This window comes from Molothrus aeneus, chromosome 2 (assembly GCF_037042795.1).
Source record: "Molothrus aeneus isolate 106 chromosome 2, BPBGC_Maene_1.0, whole genome shotgun sequence".
Taxonomy (NCBI): domain Eukaryota; kingdom Metazoa; phylum Chordata; class Aves; order Passeriformes; family Icteridae; genus Molothrus; species Molothrus aeneus.
The window spans coordinates 103,358,865-103,378,113 of NC_089647.1; the positions used below are offsets into that span (position 1 = coordinate 103,358,865).

At 42.9% G+C, this 19,249-nt stretch overlaps 1 protein-coding gene across 1 annotated transcript in view; it reads left to right on the top strand.

The window, feature by feature from the left end:
• The window catches only part of PTCHD1 (patched domain containing 1), a 33,304-nt gene that overhangs the window by 8,978 nt on the left and 5,077 nt on the right, over positions 1-19,249 (top strand). Inside the window, exon 2 of the mRNA XM_066571651.1 lies at positions 3,401-4,061. Within this exon, the coding sequence (XP_066427748.1) occupies positions 3,401-4,061 (661 nt within the window). The remainder of the gene's footprint in view (positions 1-3,400; positions 4,062-19,249) is intronic.

Sequence of the window (19,249 nt, forward strand, 5' to 3'; positions counted from 1 at the left end):
CATAAATACCATTTTCGGAAGGGAGAGGGCAAGTCCAAGGAATGGTCACTGTTTAAACCATGGCAGAAGGAAGAAGTGGATGTTATTTTTTCATGTCTGAACACTCAGTGTGCCACGGTGGTGAGGGAGCTTAGGTGGTGCTGTGCAGTTCTCATGCTGCAGTGCTCTGGCATCTCAGCAGTGAGCTGCTTTTTGGTTCCTTGCACTGTTAGCTAGCTGAAAAAGCTGGGAGTGATGAGCAAGCAGTGCATCCTTCAGGAAGAACCATTCATTCAGATTTTGTTATTGCTTTAAATTTCCCTTTCTCCTAATAGGATCAGTAAGGATAAGAACAGCTGGATAAATGAGGATCTGGTAGTCAGTCATTTGTCCCCGGACTAGGTGCCAGTTTTATTCCAAGTTAAATGGTTATTTGCTATTAGAAACCTCTGCTCTGAGGAGTGCAATATGCATTATGCATTAACAATTGCTAATGTTGTCCCCATCACACAACAGCCCTTACCATCAGACTGAAGTTTCCTGGGGGACCTCCTGGTGTACCATAGGTAAGCCAAATTGCAGACTGTGCAATCACAGGATGTGCCCTTGTAAGCTCTTGGAGCTTCTGTTTTCTATGGAAGCCATTCACCCAGGGTTATGACTGAATCCCCAGCATGGCAGCAGAAAGGAGAGTGCCATGGGACTGCAGCTCTCATCAGGGAGGAGGCAGCATCCTGTGGCTCACAGGCTGCCACAGGCAAGCAGAGGGAGAAAGGAGAGAGTCTGCAGCCATGCTGCAGCACACCCTGCCCTGCACTGAGGCAGCAGAGGGCTTTCCTAGCATCAGGTCTGAAAAAAGTGCAGATAAAGTGTTGTGTTTGTCTTGAGAAGGAAAGTCTGGGTCAGAATTCTCAGTGCTGAATCCTTGGGCATGCTGGTGCAGTTCTCAGCATCCTTTGTTGGGATGGAGGGAATGGCAAGCTTTCCTCTTCTTTGGCTGTTTGCCGCCAATTTGAGACCAAACATTGTGGCCATTGGCAAAGCTCAGAATATATCTCGTAGCTGCTCTAAACTGTACAAGCTTGCAGCCAGCTCTGGGGGCTGCTCAGCTGCCAGGATGTGCCAGGACACAGAGCTGTCTGCCTGCTTCCCTGTCTTCCCCAAAGCCCCATTGCTGAGAGGTGGGATGGACAGGTCATCCCCACGCAGCGCCCACTCCAGCCCAGCCGGTCTCGGAAGCACCAGGCCACTGCTGCAGAACAAGCTCCTCAGCCTGGAATGATCATTTCCAGGAGGAAAGGAGGATTTTAGGTGTGACATTTGGCTTCTAGCATTTCACTAAAGATGAAGTAATAGATGAGGTTATTTTATAACCTAAATATTAGAAGAAAGTGCTTCAGATGTGGGAGGAAGCAAAAGCTGCAGTGAGGCAGGGTGGGTAAATAGCAACACGCACTGTTTGATAAAAGTTGCATGTCAGTTTAGTTTCTTCTGCTTTGTGTCACTCCATAGATCCTCTCAGAAGGAGTTGTATTGTGAATCTAATAAAGGCAGGAAATTCCTTCTATTCCTCCTGGTTTCCCTCAGCTGCGATTCTTTATGTGATGTCTTGTTTTATAGCTGTTATCAATGAAAACCATTAAGTAGCTCCCACTGCAAAAAAATTAAAATCAGATATCTGTCTTTGATCTGGTAAATCAGGGCATTTTCCTCAAACTGTAGTCATGTACAATAGAATTTGTACCCCAAAACAGCGGAACTTTGCAACTCCAAACTGAAAAGATGAGAAGTATTCCACATAGAGGTTAATTTCTTTCTCATGTTCCTGCAAATATTTTATTTTGTTTTTTTTTAGAAGAAAGTTGTGCAAAAGACCCTAATCTGTTGCACAGACAGTTACATTTTTTCTCCCACCACGATGGAAAATTTTGCTTCTCACCATGGCCAGGTGAGAAGCAAAATATCATGTTCTCACAGTACTGTGAAAAGATTTGTTAGTTCAGTTCATTTCTCAAACTTATCTTCCTAATGTCAGTATTGAACTGTAATTTTTGTCAAAAAAATTAAAACTACTCAAAGGTGGAAAAATACACCCCCAAGCTGCTAGAGAAACACGATGAGAATATAGGAATGTTGTAATCTTTGTCTATATGATGTTATATTATTCTGTGGAGTGGAGGCAACATAATGAAATTTATACCCATCACAGAATGTGCAATGGAATCACAAAACAATCAGATTGATAGTAGCATATAAATTAGGAGGGGGAAGGGTGGCTGGGTGGGGTGCTGTAAATAAGTCTCAGATACCACACAAAAGTCACTATGACTCTTTAGTTTCATCAGATACAGGAGGTTAGCCAGGATTATTAGACATTTTTTTCTTTGCCCCCAGAAGAGTGTATAAACTCTACTGCGCTCCTGTACACTATCTTCTATTTATTAAACAATGTTTATCATCAGAGTGATACACATTAGCAAACTCAATATTTTATTTTTGAAAAACATTGTAACCCTAGCCTATTAGAGCTTTTCTTTTGCCATATTTTAAATTTCTTGTTTCTTCTATGTTGACTAAAATGGATTCAGAAAAGGTTGCAATAGTTTTCTGTATTTTTGAAGAGATGGTATTTTTTTTCTGCCTTTCTGATGCTCAAAAATAAGTAAATATTTTTGGGGTCAGAGCTCAGCCATGGCAAATTTCAGAAGGATGAGAAACAAAAAGGAAGGTGCACTAAGAGCTGCTAGACCTAAATAACCTACAAACCCTAAAGTTAGGGCACCCTCACTAATTAATAGAACCTCTCAGAGAGAGCAAGAGAAAACCAGTGTCTGTCTCTGCCATTGCTTCCTGCACTCAGACTACTGAGGATTTGATGGGGGAAAGAGGGAGGAGAAAAGAGGGCAAAGTAGTTATTGCCAGATCTCTTTTCCCTGCTGTGCCAGCAGTCTCTATAGGTTGGACATACAGCTGTGGCCTGCGCTGGTCCCCTGCGCTGCCAGGCTGCCAGTGCATCCTGCACAGGTGGCACACCTGGTCACGGTGCTCTTCTGCCTTCTGTACTTCAGGTTGATCTCTTGAGAGAGTAATTGGGCAATCCTGAGCACAACAGTGTCCCTGGACATGGTTGGGCTTTAGCTGGACCTGTTGAGTTGCTGCACGTGGCACATACGGACATCACATTATGCCAGAGTTACCAGCAAAGGACACAGGGGAATAATACTGCTGATTTGATGCATGTTTCCTTTTCTTTTCTTTTTTTTGCAATGAGTGTGCTATTAATACTGCAGTCACCAGAACTTTTGTTGTTGTTGCTTAGATCAATAGCAAAGGGACGGCGGTGAGGAGCTGCTGTGGCTCTGGCTGCTGCTGCACAAGATGAACTGGTGAATAACGTGTGTGATTTCTCTTTCCCTTGTAGTTGCACTCTGCAGTGACCAGGATCCAAGTTCAAAGACCTGGTTTCAATTACACGTTTGCCCATATATGTATCCTGAACAATGACAAGACATGCATAGTGGACGACATAGTGCATGTACTGGAGGAATTAAAGGCTGCTCGTTCTTCTAATCGAACTAATTTTGCAATCACTTACCCGATTACTCACTTAAAGGATGGCAGGGAAGTGTACAATGGGCATCAGCTCGGTGGGGTTACTGTGCACAGCAAGGACCAGGTGAAGTCTGCAGAAGCCATTCAGCTCACCTACTACTTGCAGGCAATCAACTCCTTGAATGACATGGTGGCAGAGAAATGGGAATCCATTTTTTGTGACACTGTTGAACTTTTCCAGAAATCCAACAGGAAAATCAAAATGTATCCTTTCACTTCCTCTTCGCTGAAGGAGGATTTCCAGAAGACGAGCAGGGTGTCAGAACGCTACCTGATCACGAGCTTGGTCCTTGTGGTCACCTTGGCCATTCTCTGCTGCTCCATGCAGGATTGTGTCCGCAGCAAACCCTGGCTTGGCCTGCTGGGATTGCTGACAGTGACCCTTGCCACCCTGACTGCTGCTGGGATCATCAATCTCACTGGTGGGAAATACAATTCCACCTTCCTGGGAATCCCCTTCGTCATGTTAGGTAACTATCTCCTCTCTCTCTTTTGTGTGTTTGTGCCTCCCTGATGCATTTCCCAGCAAGCAGACAAGCATCACTGCATGGCTCCTGTTGTCTCATTCCTGCAGCACTACCCCATGCCAAATCCACACTGCCTCTTTTCCTAAACTGTTTTTATGGTGCCTGGACATTAAAATCATGCCTGGGGCTCCAGTATGGCATAGCAAAAGGCTGTGGGATGTGGAGCCTGTGCAGTAGCAAGGAACAAGGATGTGCAAATGCCGTGCCTTTTGCAGAGAGGGAGCCCAGCTGCTGCTTCTCTGTGGATGTTTGATTCTGGTTTTGGAGAGAGACCTTTGCAGTGGTCCCCATGCAACACCGACAGCATCAGCTGTGCTGGCAAATCAAAGAGCTGCCCATGTTGGACATTTGGGGAGTGCTGGCTCCTTTGGAGACCAGAGCGATGCTGTCCTGGCTTGGCAGGTGTCTCCCTGTGGGATCAGAGCAGTGGTTGGTTCTGGGTTGCATTTCTCCAGAAGTCCTTGTGTTGGATGAGCAAGTGTAGGGAGAGTTTCACAGTCCTGGGGTGAGAACTGGGACAGGTACCCCTGGTCAGGGATGGACCTGCAAGCTCAGCACCAGCACATCCCATGGCAGAGGGTTATGGAGGGAAGGGGCACTGGTTGTTCCCTTGCTCCTGTGCCAGCAGAGACATCTTTATCTCCCTGGGTTTTGTACCACCTTCACTCACTGTGGAGTATGGAGTGGTTCCAGTTTGTTTTGTTTTGTTTTCGTCAAGGGTAGGAAAGGGGAGGACAGAAGTCTGGTCACAGACTTCTCCCAGACCAAAGTCAGAGCCCTCTCCTGCTGGCACCAGGGCATTTGTGGGAATTCTGCATATTGTACCCAAAGGGGCAGGAGGACTTCACAGGAGACAAAACGAGAGCTCTGGAGAGTTCACAGCCTCTTTGTTTGTTTTTGGTTCATAACCAGTGTGAAAAGCTTTGTGCACTGTAGGTGTTTAATATGTCCTTGTTCACGCCATTATTCATTTGTGGAGAATAATACATGCATTGATTTGATCACAGCTTCCTCAGCTGAAAATCAGTGTTCAGTAATCCTTCAGGTTTCAAGTGTAAGAGTGTCTCCACTGACTTAGTCACATCATGTAGTGATATGACACGTTGTGAGCACAGCTATTTTTATATCCAGCACCGGGTTCCTGTGCTGTGCTGGTACTGTAGTGCTGCTGCACTGTGGTATTGTTGCACTTTAATTAAAGAGTATGCCTCAGTGCATCACACTACCAGTTAACATACAGAATATATTCAGTGACAAACAGAATCCAGCTACATTACATCGGCTGTCATTTTCAGATGACATCCGTGAAAATTAAACTACATTGTAATCTAGAGGAAATGCAGCACCAGAAAGTCAGAGTCAAAAGAAGGGTATCTTTCTGACCTGAGTCTCTGGTTTCTTTGGTAGGGTTTTATGCCTGTTCATGTATTATAAAATTCAATTCCTCAAACTAAGCAGTGTATATTAAGTGTAACTTTAGATAGGAGGGGATTTTCTGATGTGTTACAAGAGTAGCAGAAAAGCAGTCTAAAGTCCAGACATATGAAGTGAAAGTACATGGGAAAACTGACTCAAAAATATGAAATATTAGCTTTGTTTAGGGATCAAATATCTGCTCACTCGGACAACCTTTCAGATCTTTAATTTACTAGTAGTGACAATGCTGAGACTTGAAATCCTCAAAGACTTACAGATAACTATGAATAGTTTCACGACTATTTTAGTGCTCCTTTAAGTGCCAAGCTGTATAGTCAATTCTGCTTTTCTTTTAGGTTTTTTTTTTCTTTTTCTTGATTTTTTTTTTTGCTCTTGCTTGGTTGAAGTATTCCACTCTTAAAAGGGCAGCTCAGCTCCCACTGTGAACAAGTCAAGATAGAGCAGCCAAGTCCGTGTAAATCTTGCCCGCTTCCCCAGCTGCATAAAATCTCCCAAGGGATGGGAATATCAACAGGTGAACAGAAGGCACTGACAGCATTTTGGAGTTTTTAATGGGAACTGTTTTAAGCTGGCAGATAGCTAGAAAGGCAGGTTGGCCTTTTTTTTTCTTCTTTCTGAAGTACAAAGGCAAGATTCATGCGTTTGGAGATGTATTTCATACCTAGATGTTGTTTTGCCTATAAAGGATGTTTTAAGTCAAGGCAACTGAAGGCTACAGACACCAAGAGCCTCCATTACAGCCTGCTGAACTGCTTCACTTAATTCCAGTGACCGTCAGATTAGATCATAGATTAACTGACCTTTAGAAAGCTAAAGGATTTCTGGCTAACGACGTAGCCCTGTATCTATTACTCATAATCTCATGGCTAAAAGCAGAAATGAGATAGAAAAAATGATTACACCGGACACATTTCAGGCACAGCCCCTTTACTGGTATACATCATTAATGAAGTTTCCCTGGTTTATAGCAGCTGAGGATTTTTAACTTTTCATCAGCGTTGCGGAGGCGGGGGGACACTCTCCAGACATCATTTGACACAGGATGAGATTACATCTTTCATAACAAATAGTTTTCATCATGCACTCTGTCTCCTCCTTGGACTACTTCCTCCTCTGTTTCACTGCACAACCACTACAGCATTTGCATCATGTCTAACCTGAGTTCCCCTTTTGTGACTTAGCTGTCCTCCTTACTTATCCATTGCATCTGGAAAATAATTTATTTTCTTTTTCTTTGCATATTTGGTACCACTCTCACTTGCCCAGTCTTCTTCCTTTTCATCCCAGCTTTCCTCAGACTCACACAGACTGTGTTTACCAGACTTCCAGCAATCTTCTTACTTTTGACCATTCCACGTCTTTGATGGAGTGTGGTTCCTAAATCCAGGCACAGGATTCAGACTGAGGCTTTCAGCAGCACGTAGAGTAGGAGGAGGATTTTTCACATCTTGCATATGGCACTGCTGTTCATACATCGCCATATGTCATTCATTTTTTTCTCAGCAGCACAAAATGGTTGGCATTTGGTTGGTGGTACATGGTAATTCACAGATCCTTCATGTCGTTTTCTACCCTATTTTCACAGCCATTTATTCCAAACAACATGTAGAAGTTTGCCCCTGTCCTTGCTGAATTATAGCTTGTTTATTTCACACCATTTCTCCTCAATAAGTTTCTCTGGAGACCATCACTGTCTCCAAGATGTATTAGCTGGTCAGCAATGTTTTGCAATTATCAACCTTTTCATATTTTCAAGAATTACTTTCTGAATAGGTTGTCCAGTCACAAGCCCAGTCTAAAAATATAGGCAGTATGTCTGGAAAATAGTCTGATCAAAGTGCTTTGTAATACTTCTTCCATTCATCCTGTTTTCTTTGACATCCCTTATTCATCAGCCATTTCCAAGAACAAACAAGCTACAGTGAAGGGTACCAGCTTCTGTAGATGTTGAATCCTCAGCTTTTGCATCAACAGGGAATTTAAAAAGTTACTAAATTACCATTACTTACCAAATTACAGTCTTAAGCTCAGGCTGTGTAAGTGTAGGCAGGAATATCTTTTGCCTACTCCACCTGTTAAATATGACATGCCAGTTTAAACACTTCATACTTTGGTTTTAATCTTGGTAGTTTATTCTAATTTATTTTACTTTTGATTAAGGCAGACTACTGTAACCCATCTTACAAAAGATGACTCTACATAGTCTGAGTATGTCATTACTGTGACAATTTTGTGGTGAGGCAGGTTTCTTTTCTGCTGTCCCTGATTTCTAACTCAATGGCAAAAACTGAAGCTTGGAGAAATGTTGCCAGAGTCCCCCTTCCCCAGCAGATACTAAATAGTGAAGGTTCCCTTTGGTGCCTGGAGTTCCAGCTGTGAGAGGCCATGGCTGGGGCTGGCCTGAACCCCACTGATGGCTGGGGTGAAGCAGCAGAGTCCAGGCTGGCTGCAGCCACTCTTTTCCTGGGATATCTTGTCAAGTCAAACTGGGAACTGCTCTTCTCCAGTTATAGGTTAACACAGGTACTTCCAACCTGAAAGTGAAGCCTAAACCCTGGGAAAATTAGCAGGCTCCCACCATTTGTCTGGACATAGTATGAATTAGCTTATGTCTCTGTGGTTTTTTCAAATTGCCATCTACATCTATCAGTGTGCAAACAAGTAATTTAAGGACAAGTTTGCTGATATGTCTAGATCTTGTGAATACTTTGCTGAATTAGGGATGTTCATTTTTGACCACAGGAACCAAAAAAAATTAATTCTACAACTAGGTTGGGTTTAAAATAGCTGATTTATAATGTCAGCTGAAAAACAGAATTAAAATTCTGATTTCCTATTGCCTTCTTCATTAAAAACTACAGATGTTTGGTCTGGCACAGATGCTAATATATCCATCATAAGTTTCCCTTACGCATTAAATGCTGTTTAAAAACTGCCAAACCTTTAAAAATAATGTTTTCCTCAAAAAATCACAGTGTTACCAAACAAATCATTGGACAACAACCAGCGCTGTCTGAACAAGTTTTTGGCATGACTTTTTTTCCCTTCCCAGAGGCAGAGTGGAAACCTAGGCACTCAAAAGAAAATTGCAACATAGCCCTTTGCACTGCAAACTAGCAATGTGTTTGCTGTTCCTTCAGAAATGGATACAGCTTACTCGGGGAGAAGTGGCTCTCTTCAGCTGCCAAGTTCGTGAAAAGCATCGGCTCTGTGAAACCGCGCTGGAACGCCGGGCGCTGCCAGATATGGGCAGGGACTCAGGGCCAGCTCCCTGAGCTTATATTTAGCCTCCAATGCTGGCAGGGGAAAAACAGGTAGAAGTTATGAGAGTGGCTTCAGCTTGTAGCACACTGTAAAAGGAAATGATAGGCAGCCGTGTGTGAAACTCAGCAAAAACGGGCAAATGAAAACCCCTTCTTACAACGCCCATCGCATCCCACCCTGCAGCATGCCCCTTCTGGGCTGAGAGAAAGGAAAAGCAGTCAGCAGAGAGAGCCAGGGAGGGATGAGTGGGAAGGAGCAGGTGGACATGTCAGGCAGGACCCAGGCAGGGTTCTCCTGAGGTTCAGTCTCAAGTGGAGGAAAGTCAGGGGGAGAAGGAGACACCCTTACAGGGCTGCAGAGCAGGCCCAGGAGCAGGCGAGGTATGGAGCACTTTGGAAGGTACCTGGAGGAACCAGGGCTCATAGTGGCACCTTACAGATGAGAGAAGTTCCAGTCACTTCATAGAAACACAAATTTGTTGAGGGCACACCTTGCATGTGGCTTGACTGGGGGAGAGCTGTGCTGATGGAGAAGTGAGCTCAGATACCTGTGCGGGGGCTTTACAAATGCAAAAAGTTGGAACACCATAGATGGAATCTGAGGTCAGAGACAGTTGGGAAAGAAGATTGGAAGGAAAAAGGCAACAGAAGAAGAGGAGAGGTCAATCTGTTTGATGATAGAAGTGAAAAGCACAGGAGGGCAAGTGAGAGCACTGCTGAAGGTTAGACACCATGAAGGCAGCAGGCAACTAAACCCAGCAGGGCAGCTGGCAAGCAGCACAAAAACCTGAGGGTGTTCAGGCCAGCACACAGCAGTACATGGGGCTCACTGGTGCGGTGCCTCAGTGCCAGTAAGGCTCCTGGCCTGGCTGCTGCTTAGTTCTCTGGAAGAACATGCTGGTAGGGAGTTGCAACAAATGCCAAATTCATACACCCCAAAAGCATCCATTATCCTCCCTATCATGCATCCAAGTGTTTGCTATTTTCAATAAAACTGAAGAGTCAACATTGGTTACATATAGAGAGTTTCAAAGACAGTGAAGCAGCCCCTCCACAGGTCTCCCCAGTGCCCCTCAGGCCACACACAGAAGTAACACACACCCCCAGATGTTTGACTTTGTACAGTGTTTTTCCACCAATTTTCCTGCAGCCGGTTAATAAAAATGTGAAGCTTATTGAGTCTGTTTTTGTATTCCCCAGCTAAGCTTTCTCATTCTACCTGTCCAGCTGTCCCTCTGCTGTCCTTTCATGCTGTGAAGAAGCATGTCCTCCTTCAGCTGGCTCAGCTGGCTGCCCCCGTGTCTATTTCTCCCATGTCATCCATCTCTTTAGCAGTAGCTGGCAGCCTCCTCCAGCAGGTCTCACCCATCTTCCTGCTCCAGGCCATGGCATCTCCTTCCTTATGCCTGCATAACTCTCAGCATCTTTTGGTCTCCTTAAGCTTCCTTCATCTTTTCTGCTGTTTTTCACATTCCTGTGAGTGTGTCCCCTCTGCCATTTTGGTTGGGTTTTCTTTAAATTTCTCCTCTCTCATCCTTCTCTCCTCTCCTCAGCCACAGCTGGGCCCATTGCTCCCACCATTCTCCCTATATTCTTCACAACTTCCTTGGCACTCACATAGGTCCCCACTGTGCCCTGCAGTTGTATCTCAGCTGCTTGTGGTTTCCACCATTCATCCTTTCCTTTTTTCATGCTGCCAAAGCACTCCAAGAGTGCCCTGGAAGTACACTTGGTTTTTTGTCACTCCATCTGCTCAGCTTTCCCAGTTCAACCCTGCACAGCTCAGTTACAGTCCTAAAGCATTTTGTGGTTTGTTCCTTTCATCCTTCTTCTAAGAAATGAATAAAATTATCTGGTTTTATCTACCCTGAACAGACAGAATCCCAGGCATGTCACTTTCCTCATCATGCTTTTTTCTTCTCCCTTTTCTGTTCTCAGTCCCTCAGTCTTTTATTGTGGATTCTTACATTTTATGACATCTCTAAGCAGCCATGCATCTTTTGCAGTCCTTCAAGCATTTCTGTTCCTCATGTGGAAGAGGGAGTAAGAGCAGAAGTAGATTCCCAGCTCACCCCTCCTCACTCAATGTACCAATTAGTCCTCTCACCAAAGTCGGCATTTTCCACCCAAGGTGGAGCTGATTAATCACCTCCTTTACCTGCTGGTCTTCCCCACTCCAGCTCTCCTCCTGAAGGATGATGTCTCCAGCCCCTTAAGGAACCCAAATGCAGAAACCACTATTGCATGGGAAAGAAATAGACTTGAAAAACAAGTGGTGCAGACTGTTTTAGGCCCCAGCCCTTTCCTGAGCAGTTGGAAAGCAGCAGGTAGAGCTTGCAGCTGGCACACAGGACAGACACACAGCCAACATGGTGTCCAGGTTCCCCCTTCACCAGCACAAAGCCCAGTGAAATCCCTGCACATGGTTGTGCTTCTTGGCTTCGGAACCCTGCTGATGACTCAGATAATTTACAATGTTTTTTGGAAGAGAGGAGCCGTATCCATAGGAAGTCAGTCCAGAGAACATCTTAATGTTGAAACCAAGTGCTGTACAGCCATTTCCTCTTCACTTTTGGTGTTCCAATATACACTTGTGAAAAGTGTATTACAGGTGATGCAGTGTTTCAATCAGCATTCATTTATGCAAAAAGTAACAGAAAATTGTTACACTTTCACTGTCTGCATTCCTGTAACTGCACGGAACTCAGTGCATGCAAGGGCTCAGTGGAGGGCCTTGTGAGAAGTGTCCCAAACAGTCACAGGAGCCAAGAGTTTGGCACTGACATCCTGATTGTCTTCATGTAGCGACGTCCCTCAAGAGAAACTTTCACATGTATGAGAATTTACTGGAAGTTCAGAGGCTAAAGAAAGGAATCTTGTCTCTATAGTTACATGTAGAATGTGTGTGTGTGTGTGTGTGTGTGTGTGTGTGTGTATATATTTGTTTGTGGTACACTTTATGTACTGGGCCTGGGTGGTCAATGAGGACTTGGGGAACATCAGCAGGAACTGATGTGACTTCATTTTAGGTCTGGCTGCAGGAGAGATGGTGCACGTTGTGAGCTTCAAATAAATGACATTCCCCAGATAGACAGTAGCCTAGAGGTATGCAGAGAGGGGACCAGTCGTTTTCAGGTCATGAAACCTCTGGCAGAGAATCCAGTGGTGAATTAACTAAATTGGAATAAGTCTGGATGCTTTGTGAAAAGCCCAAGCTAATTCCAAACTTGTAATTTTTTTTTTTAATCAGTAAAAATAGTAGGTTGGGTGTGCTTTAACTGAATTTTTGCAACTTTCTGAACATTGTGTTTCACATATGGTTGACCTATATATTATGAGTAAGAGTAGTGACAAACATCACTGAAACAGGAGAATTTAAGTGTACACCTGAGATATTGCAGTTGTAGCTTTCTTGCCAGAAAAGGAGAAACTTGAAGAGTGGTAAACAAATTCATATTCACTGGCCCATGTTCTACTGGGACAGCACTCCTAGGAGCAAATGATATTTTATCTTGTAGCCTTAGAAATTTAAAGCAGATTGAAAACCTGTTTGCCCCAAATGTACCCACTATGCCTTACTCCATCTTCAGGAGGTTTGCTGTGTGTCACTTGGCTGCTCTGTAACATGATAAACCTTAACCTAGCATGGGTGATTGCAGGAGGCTCTCACTTTTAAGTGCTTATTTTCCACAACATGCATAAAATCTGTCCAAAAATTACCTAGTGATGAAAATCAGTTTTCAGTTTTGTCTGCTGATATGAGTCATAGCATGTCATATGTGAGACAAGCCCAGGTTTCTTAACAGACTAACTCCACGTGTGACCACCTCCTCAGCTAGTGAGGCTCGAGCTTTGTGCACCACAGGGAAATTCATCTTGCCAGCTGTACCTGTCCTGGCATGGCACTCTCCCATCCTGGACAGCTGCCCTGGTGAGCTCACACACCCTGGGGTCTGCACCCCATGCCAGCAGCAGTGGTGAGCAGACCCCTGCCCTCCTCCCTTGTCTTCCTCCTTGCAGCTTTCTCCCTCTCTTTTCAAAAAACAGCTAGCCCAGGGCACTCTGCTTCCTGGGAGATTTCCTGGTGTTTCCAAGCTAAAGAGGATGAAGAGGCATTCCTGGGAGGACTTTGGGGCAGGCAGATCCTTTGGAGGCCAGACAGAGTCAGGTGCTCCCTGGTGCTTGGTCCAGAAGCGCAGAGTTGCACGTACGGCGCAGGTTTGGCTCAAATGCTTTCGGTTCACATCTGCAACAGGTCTGGGGAGTCAGTAGAGGAGCAAGCCATGCAGACACAAATATTCCAGCAGCTAAAGCCAGATTTTGCTAGCACACATCTCCTTCTGTTGCACTGAAAGAAATATGACTTTTAACTTTTGCCAGGTCTTTTGTGAAAACACAGGAAAGCAAGTGACGCGTTTAAATAGAGCTGACAGCCTGCTATTTAAATGACAAAACAACCCTTTACTGATTTTTAAGTGGAATAAATGTTCTCTTTATATATAAAAGTGGATTTTGAACTATAACTTAGTTTGCTTATCAAAATACAAGATCCACTCAAGTTTTCTTTCAAATGTATCTCTGTTTTTAAAATGTGTTTATATGACATTCTTGCTATCACTGTAACAACAAAATCTCAAATATTACATTGTTTCAAAAGTAAAAAATACAAGAAAAACATCCATCATTCTCCCAAAACCTAAATCAATAATTTTATTTAATTGAAATCAATGGGTCTGTTCAGGATTTACCATGTAAGTGCTGAATTGCATGTATAATCATTATAGTAGGAGGCTGTTAATTTAAACAGAATTTGGTATACTTTAAAAAAATAATTTGAAAATGCAATATTAAACAGTAAGATTTTTTTTAATTAGTAAATAGCTCTAAAATACTCCAAAAATAAAAATTAGTGAACCATGTTACCACCATCACTGATTAGGTATTGTGAAGAAGTCTAGGTATATGAATACCAAGGCATTATTTAATTCTACTTAATTAAAATATTTCTCATTCTCTTTGTTTCTTTTCCCCTTAAATAGATAGAAAAATTACAGAATGCTTATGTGTGTCTTGTGTACGTGCATGTATTTCTTCAAAGATAGAGATTTATATGTAGAATGATATTCATTTCAATAGTTATATGTCATCATGGTTTATATATATATATATATATATGTAATATGTGATCATAGTTTTAAAATTAGCTTGTGACTTGTCCTGTTTTCTTAAATATTGGCTCTTTTTAGTTTGTTTGCCATGATAAAAAATAGTACTGAGGAGTTTATAGCGTGTGTGCACCATGTACCCCAAGCATTGCTGACTGTGTCCCCACAGTTCAGGGTGAGAGTGAGGGGGTGATTTCATTTTGTCCATGCCTGCTTTGTGCAAATGTGTGCTTTTTAGTACAGGTCAGAAAGGGCTACACAGACTGTTTCACAGGACAGCAAAGAATTGACTGGGTGCTCCATTTGCAAAAGCTCAGTTTAAAAATGTAGGATATTATGGCAGACCCTCATTGCCAGAAGGTTATTATAATTACTCTGGTGCAGCAGATCCCTACGAGTCTTAGGAGGAACCTACTCCCCTTTTGTGACTGGGAGTGCTGCACAAGACCTAAATGAGGCCTCAATCTTGTGCTGGATTTCCAGACACACTCCATTTTCCTGACTGTGCATTAAGCAATTTCAGTGCAGGCTTAATTGCCCGGAGAGCCTTTCAGCAGGATCTACGACTGAGAATATCATTGTGGTCTCCCAGTGTGAAGCACTGAGCACCAGTTGAAGACATCTTCTCTGCAGCCACCAACCAAGGCAGCGTGTGCTGCACGGGGACACTTCTCTTCACAGTGCATTTCTGTGGGTACAGCCACCCACAGCTGTGAAATACAGCAGATTCTGAGAGCATATTATTAAACATTTTGGTTTCTCTTACTTTGTTGCCAAGAAGATACTGCACAAAACAGAGCTCTCTCTCCAGAGACTGAGGCAGATTTTTATCTGCTGTGCATGCACCAAGATACTGTGGTTTTGATGCTGGTAGTGAGTTGAGGAATACTTGGGCATGAGTGGGGCTTTGTGACTGGGATGGCCAGTGCTGTTTTAAACATGGTTGGAGAGATCAGCCTGACACTTGAGGGTGAATGGCTAATAATCAAATATAAAGCAAAACTAGAGATTGATCAAATGGTTTCATGCCTAGATACCTAACAGGCTCACCTACCTAATTTCAGTATGTGTCTCTCTTGGGAAGATCCCAAGTCAGATGTTAGTACCAGCCATAGTACATCTCGGGTGATAATATGTGTAAAATTTAAAAACCCTTTAAAAAAGAAGTTGCAAATACTGAATCTACCCAACAGTGCTGTTACCATGTTTCTGAGGTGTGTTGTCATACCTGTAAAGCAGCTACAGTACTGACATGTAGAGTCTGTGGCACAGGAGGTGAATAAAGCACTGCAATATGCACAGCTCATACCAGTACATCCCATCCCATGTTGCTCTTCATGTGTCCTAAATCCCTGTACCATGCCTGCACATAGCATTCAGGCTTACTTGGCCTTTGAACCTGTGCCTGGAGGTGTGAAATGAGGTCAGGCTGAGCTTGTGTGGCTGGGAGTTCAATCACTTTGCCAAAGATGATGCATTTAATGCTACTTAACTGTCCACAGCCTGCAGTCCCCTGGTCACAATTTCTCTAAGACAAACACTGCTGCCTGGAAGCACAGTTGTTTAGATGAGTACCTTACAGAATGTTAGTATCCTCCAGGATTTTACTCTACACTGTGAACTGGGCTCCCACAAACAGGCAAGTGTAGGAAAAGCAAGTAGGATTCACAGTGCATTTCTCAGCTCAGCACAAATGTTTGGGACAGACAAGTCTGCACTGTGGGATGTTCAGCAATACACACCCTCCTTCACGTCTGATATTCATGCAGCAAAACTGGAGTGTTGCACAATTTATGGACCACAAAGTTGGACATTGCTTGGGGTTTGTTACAACAGCATGCTAATGATGGTATAGCTGGTCAGCTCAACCTTTGCCAGTAAATTGTTATCCACTCAGTGAAAAGTGCTGTATAAATTAGGCTTGGTCTGATTCTGTCTGCATGCTGAAGGATCTCGTTGAGCTGTAGTATTGCATTATTTCAGTGAGAACAGGCTGTGGAACCAGATGTTTGCTTCAGCTGGATGCAAATATTCTTGCTCTGCCTGTCACCTTCAGTAGCAGTTTGAGCCTGCTATATGTTCTGGGCTGAAATTGTGCCTGCTGGGAGAGGCCACATGAAGCAGACCAGGTCTTCAGTCAACAACTGGTTGATTGCAACTCCTGTGACAAAGAGAGTCTGGATTAGTGGTTTCACTTGGCTTGTCAAAAGATGGGAACTGATGAGATCACTGATCTAGCTGGAAAAAATAAGTCAGCAGGGGGAAATTATCTCAGCCTCTTTGTTGACATTACTGTAGAAAGCAGTTCTAGAGTTGAGCAGTGTCCATTGTTATTTTTAAATGCTGTCAGCTAGGAAAATTCATTGCACCTTCATTATATCATATGTTATTGCAGGTGCCGTTTTGGAAAGGGCAATTCCTGTGATGTGATTCTGATCTCCTATGTACTATTTTTGCACAAGAGCAGTTCTTGAGACCTTGCCTGCATTGGCAGCAAGCTGGGATATGCATTTACAGCATCCTAGTTATTTCATGTTAATTCATCTGGTGTTTGTCTCTGAGGATGATATTTCACTCCACTTTGAATGTGAATCAAGCTGTGCTTCACAGATACCCACAAAGAAAGCTGGTGCAACAGTTTGCCCTCTGTACATTCACACCCTTTTCCACAGGATGCTAAATTCCTCTTGCAGACAAGTGCTCCAATTCAGTGGACTGATTTCAGGCTTAAATCAACCTGAGTGGGACAACACTGGTCCAGCTGAGCTGATAGTGCTACAGGGATGCAGCCATTACAGTGCAAGCAAAACCCTTAAATCAAAATCCACTCTTAACCTCAGATATTCCATCAGAGCATGCTTCCACTTCAAATTTTCAGCCACCCAGTTTACAAGGCTCCCATATATCCTACCATGAGTCATTACCCATTTCAGACAGTCTTTTATGCTATCAGTATCAGGAAAAGCTTTTGTTTCAAAAGTAACCTTCAAAAAGAAAAAAAGGCTACTTTCTGATCCCCACCATTCCTTTAGCCCAGTGTAGACTAAAACAGGTGAATCAGTAGCCATGTGGGAGCAGAAAACTTCAGTAGGAGAGGGGAAGTAATGCCTGAGAAGTGAGAAACACCCCATAGCCCAACTTTGCCACTAGGGAAGTCTGCTCCCTCTGGAAGAGAGTTTGATGCTTTATTGGAGTTAATTGTGGCAGTGAATGGGCACCATATACCCTGGTGCAGTACTCAGCCTCTCTGAGGGGCACATCTGTTGTTTTTGTTAGTGTTTTGTGTGCCTCTGAATTAAAATGGGATTAATAAAATCTATTAGCCCTGAAATGCCACCTTCCACACAGAAGGTTGGAACTTCACAACCTGTAAGTGGCATTTTACTCAGAGAGATTTTACTCAAGTATCAAACACATACAGACACATACAACCTTCAAAACAGTAAGGACAAAAAAGATGAGACCCATAGTGTACTATTGTTCTCTACTTTCATAGATGGGTAAAAGTGCAAAAAGAAGAACCAAAAACCTCTTTCTCAGTCATTCCCCTCAATTTTTTTTGATGGAAGAAGTCTGTTTGGATATCCAAGCCTCATATTACCACAATAAGATCAAAACTTCATATGATTTTAGTGCAAAATTGATACCCCTCATTTGTTTTACAGAAGCAGGCAGCAGGCCTTGTTTCAGGTAAGCAATTAAGCCAAGCAAGTAGAGATGTGGTTTGTGACTGCAGTGACCAGCAGGTCACTTTGCTGCCCTCTCACCGGCTCTGGGGCTGCTTAAATCCCTTCTCCTCCCTCTGCTTTGGTCTCCCTGTTTGCAGTCAGGAGCAGAGCCAGCACTAAGCCCGGGCTGCCCATGCCAACTCATGAGGGCCCCTTGCTTGAACAACCCCTTAACAGGAGAAAGGATGCATTTCTTTTTTGAGGTTTGAAAATGGTACTAAAAAGAATCATTTCAGTGCCTGCACATAAGTAGTATTTTAAAATGAGGTACATGATTTGATAATTTTAAGGAAGATAAAAATTTTCTTTCATTTTCACAACTTCCTACAAATGCTTTTTTTCCGATGTAGGCTCTGCATTGATTTTGCAGAGCATGTGTAATTGCAAGACTTGTTTCTGAAGGAGGCAAATGAAACTTTTTATAGCATTTTCAGGCTACTCATAAAAGTGCTGTATTTAAGATAGGCCTAATTTATCAGGTTTATTGGTAGTATTACTATTATCATCAGGTTCTAAAATTAAATGTAGCCCACCCACCTCAGGCTGAAAAACCTGTGGAGATCCTCAGCATTAACAGTAATTTTCTTCTTCATTTTCTTTGACTACAGAAGTCAGAATGTCTGCTCTCAGTCCTCCAACATAAGGTAGGAGTATCTCCTAAATGCAAAGCAGCAGAAAAAGAGAATAAAAAAAAAAATTTGATTCCTATTTTGTCCAAAATACCTATCTCCTCTCCCTTTAACATTTTCCTTTGACCCTGAACTTCTTTTTCTTAAAAAACTCCCATCTTTCTGTGTACTTCTTGTTAGCTCGTGATTGTACAGCCTGGCTGTAGGGCACGACCGGTGAATCATAACAGCAAATGTCAGCAGGAAAAGATCTCCAGTAGCCCATTAGCTGTTTGAGTTCATATTTATTATTTACTGAATGACCGTGAATAATGAACAAGTTGCTCTAAATGATTACAGATTTGTGGCTAAATCTCTATTAAAAAGGGAAAATCAGTTGAAGCAATTACAGAATTTATTTACAAGGAAAAAATTCCCTTCATCTCATTAATATTACATGGAGGAGATGTAGCAACAGCAAGAGAAATAGAGGTAATTGGTGCAAATTGATTAGGGATGCAAAAAATGAAAACTCTGAAATGACAGAGAAGTGAAAGAAATTCTCTCAAAATGCCAAAATGCTTCCATGGAGATATCTGCCCTAGTCTCAGTGGGCTAGACTCATATGAACATCAGAGAGTTACATTGTTGGACATTGTTACCCAAGTTGTGTTTACAGTCAGTATTTAGAGGTAAATTATGTTAGGTAAATCCCATCCTAGCTAAATACAGCTAATCTTTTGACTGCCTAATTTGTGCTTGAGTTTGGGCCTAATTTTTTTCTGAGGAAACTGGATAAGGTCAGGAATGGCACTGGTGCAAAAGTCTGCAACTTTAGGCATGTCCTACTCAATGTAAATGATAATTCTGTAGCTATCTTATAAATGGACAGAGAAATCACAAACTGTACAATTGAAGGAAAATACCATC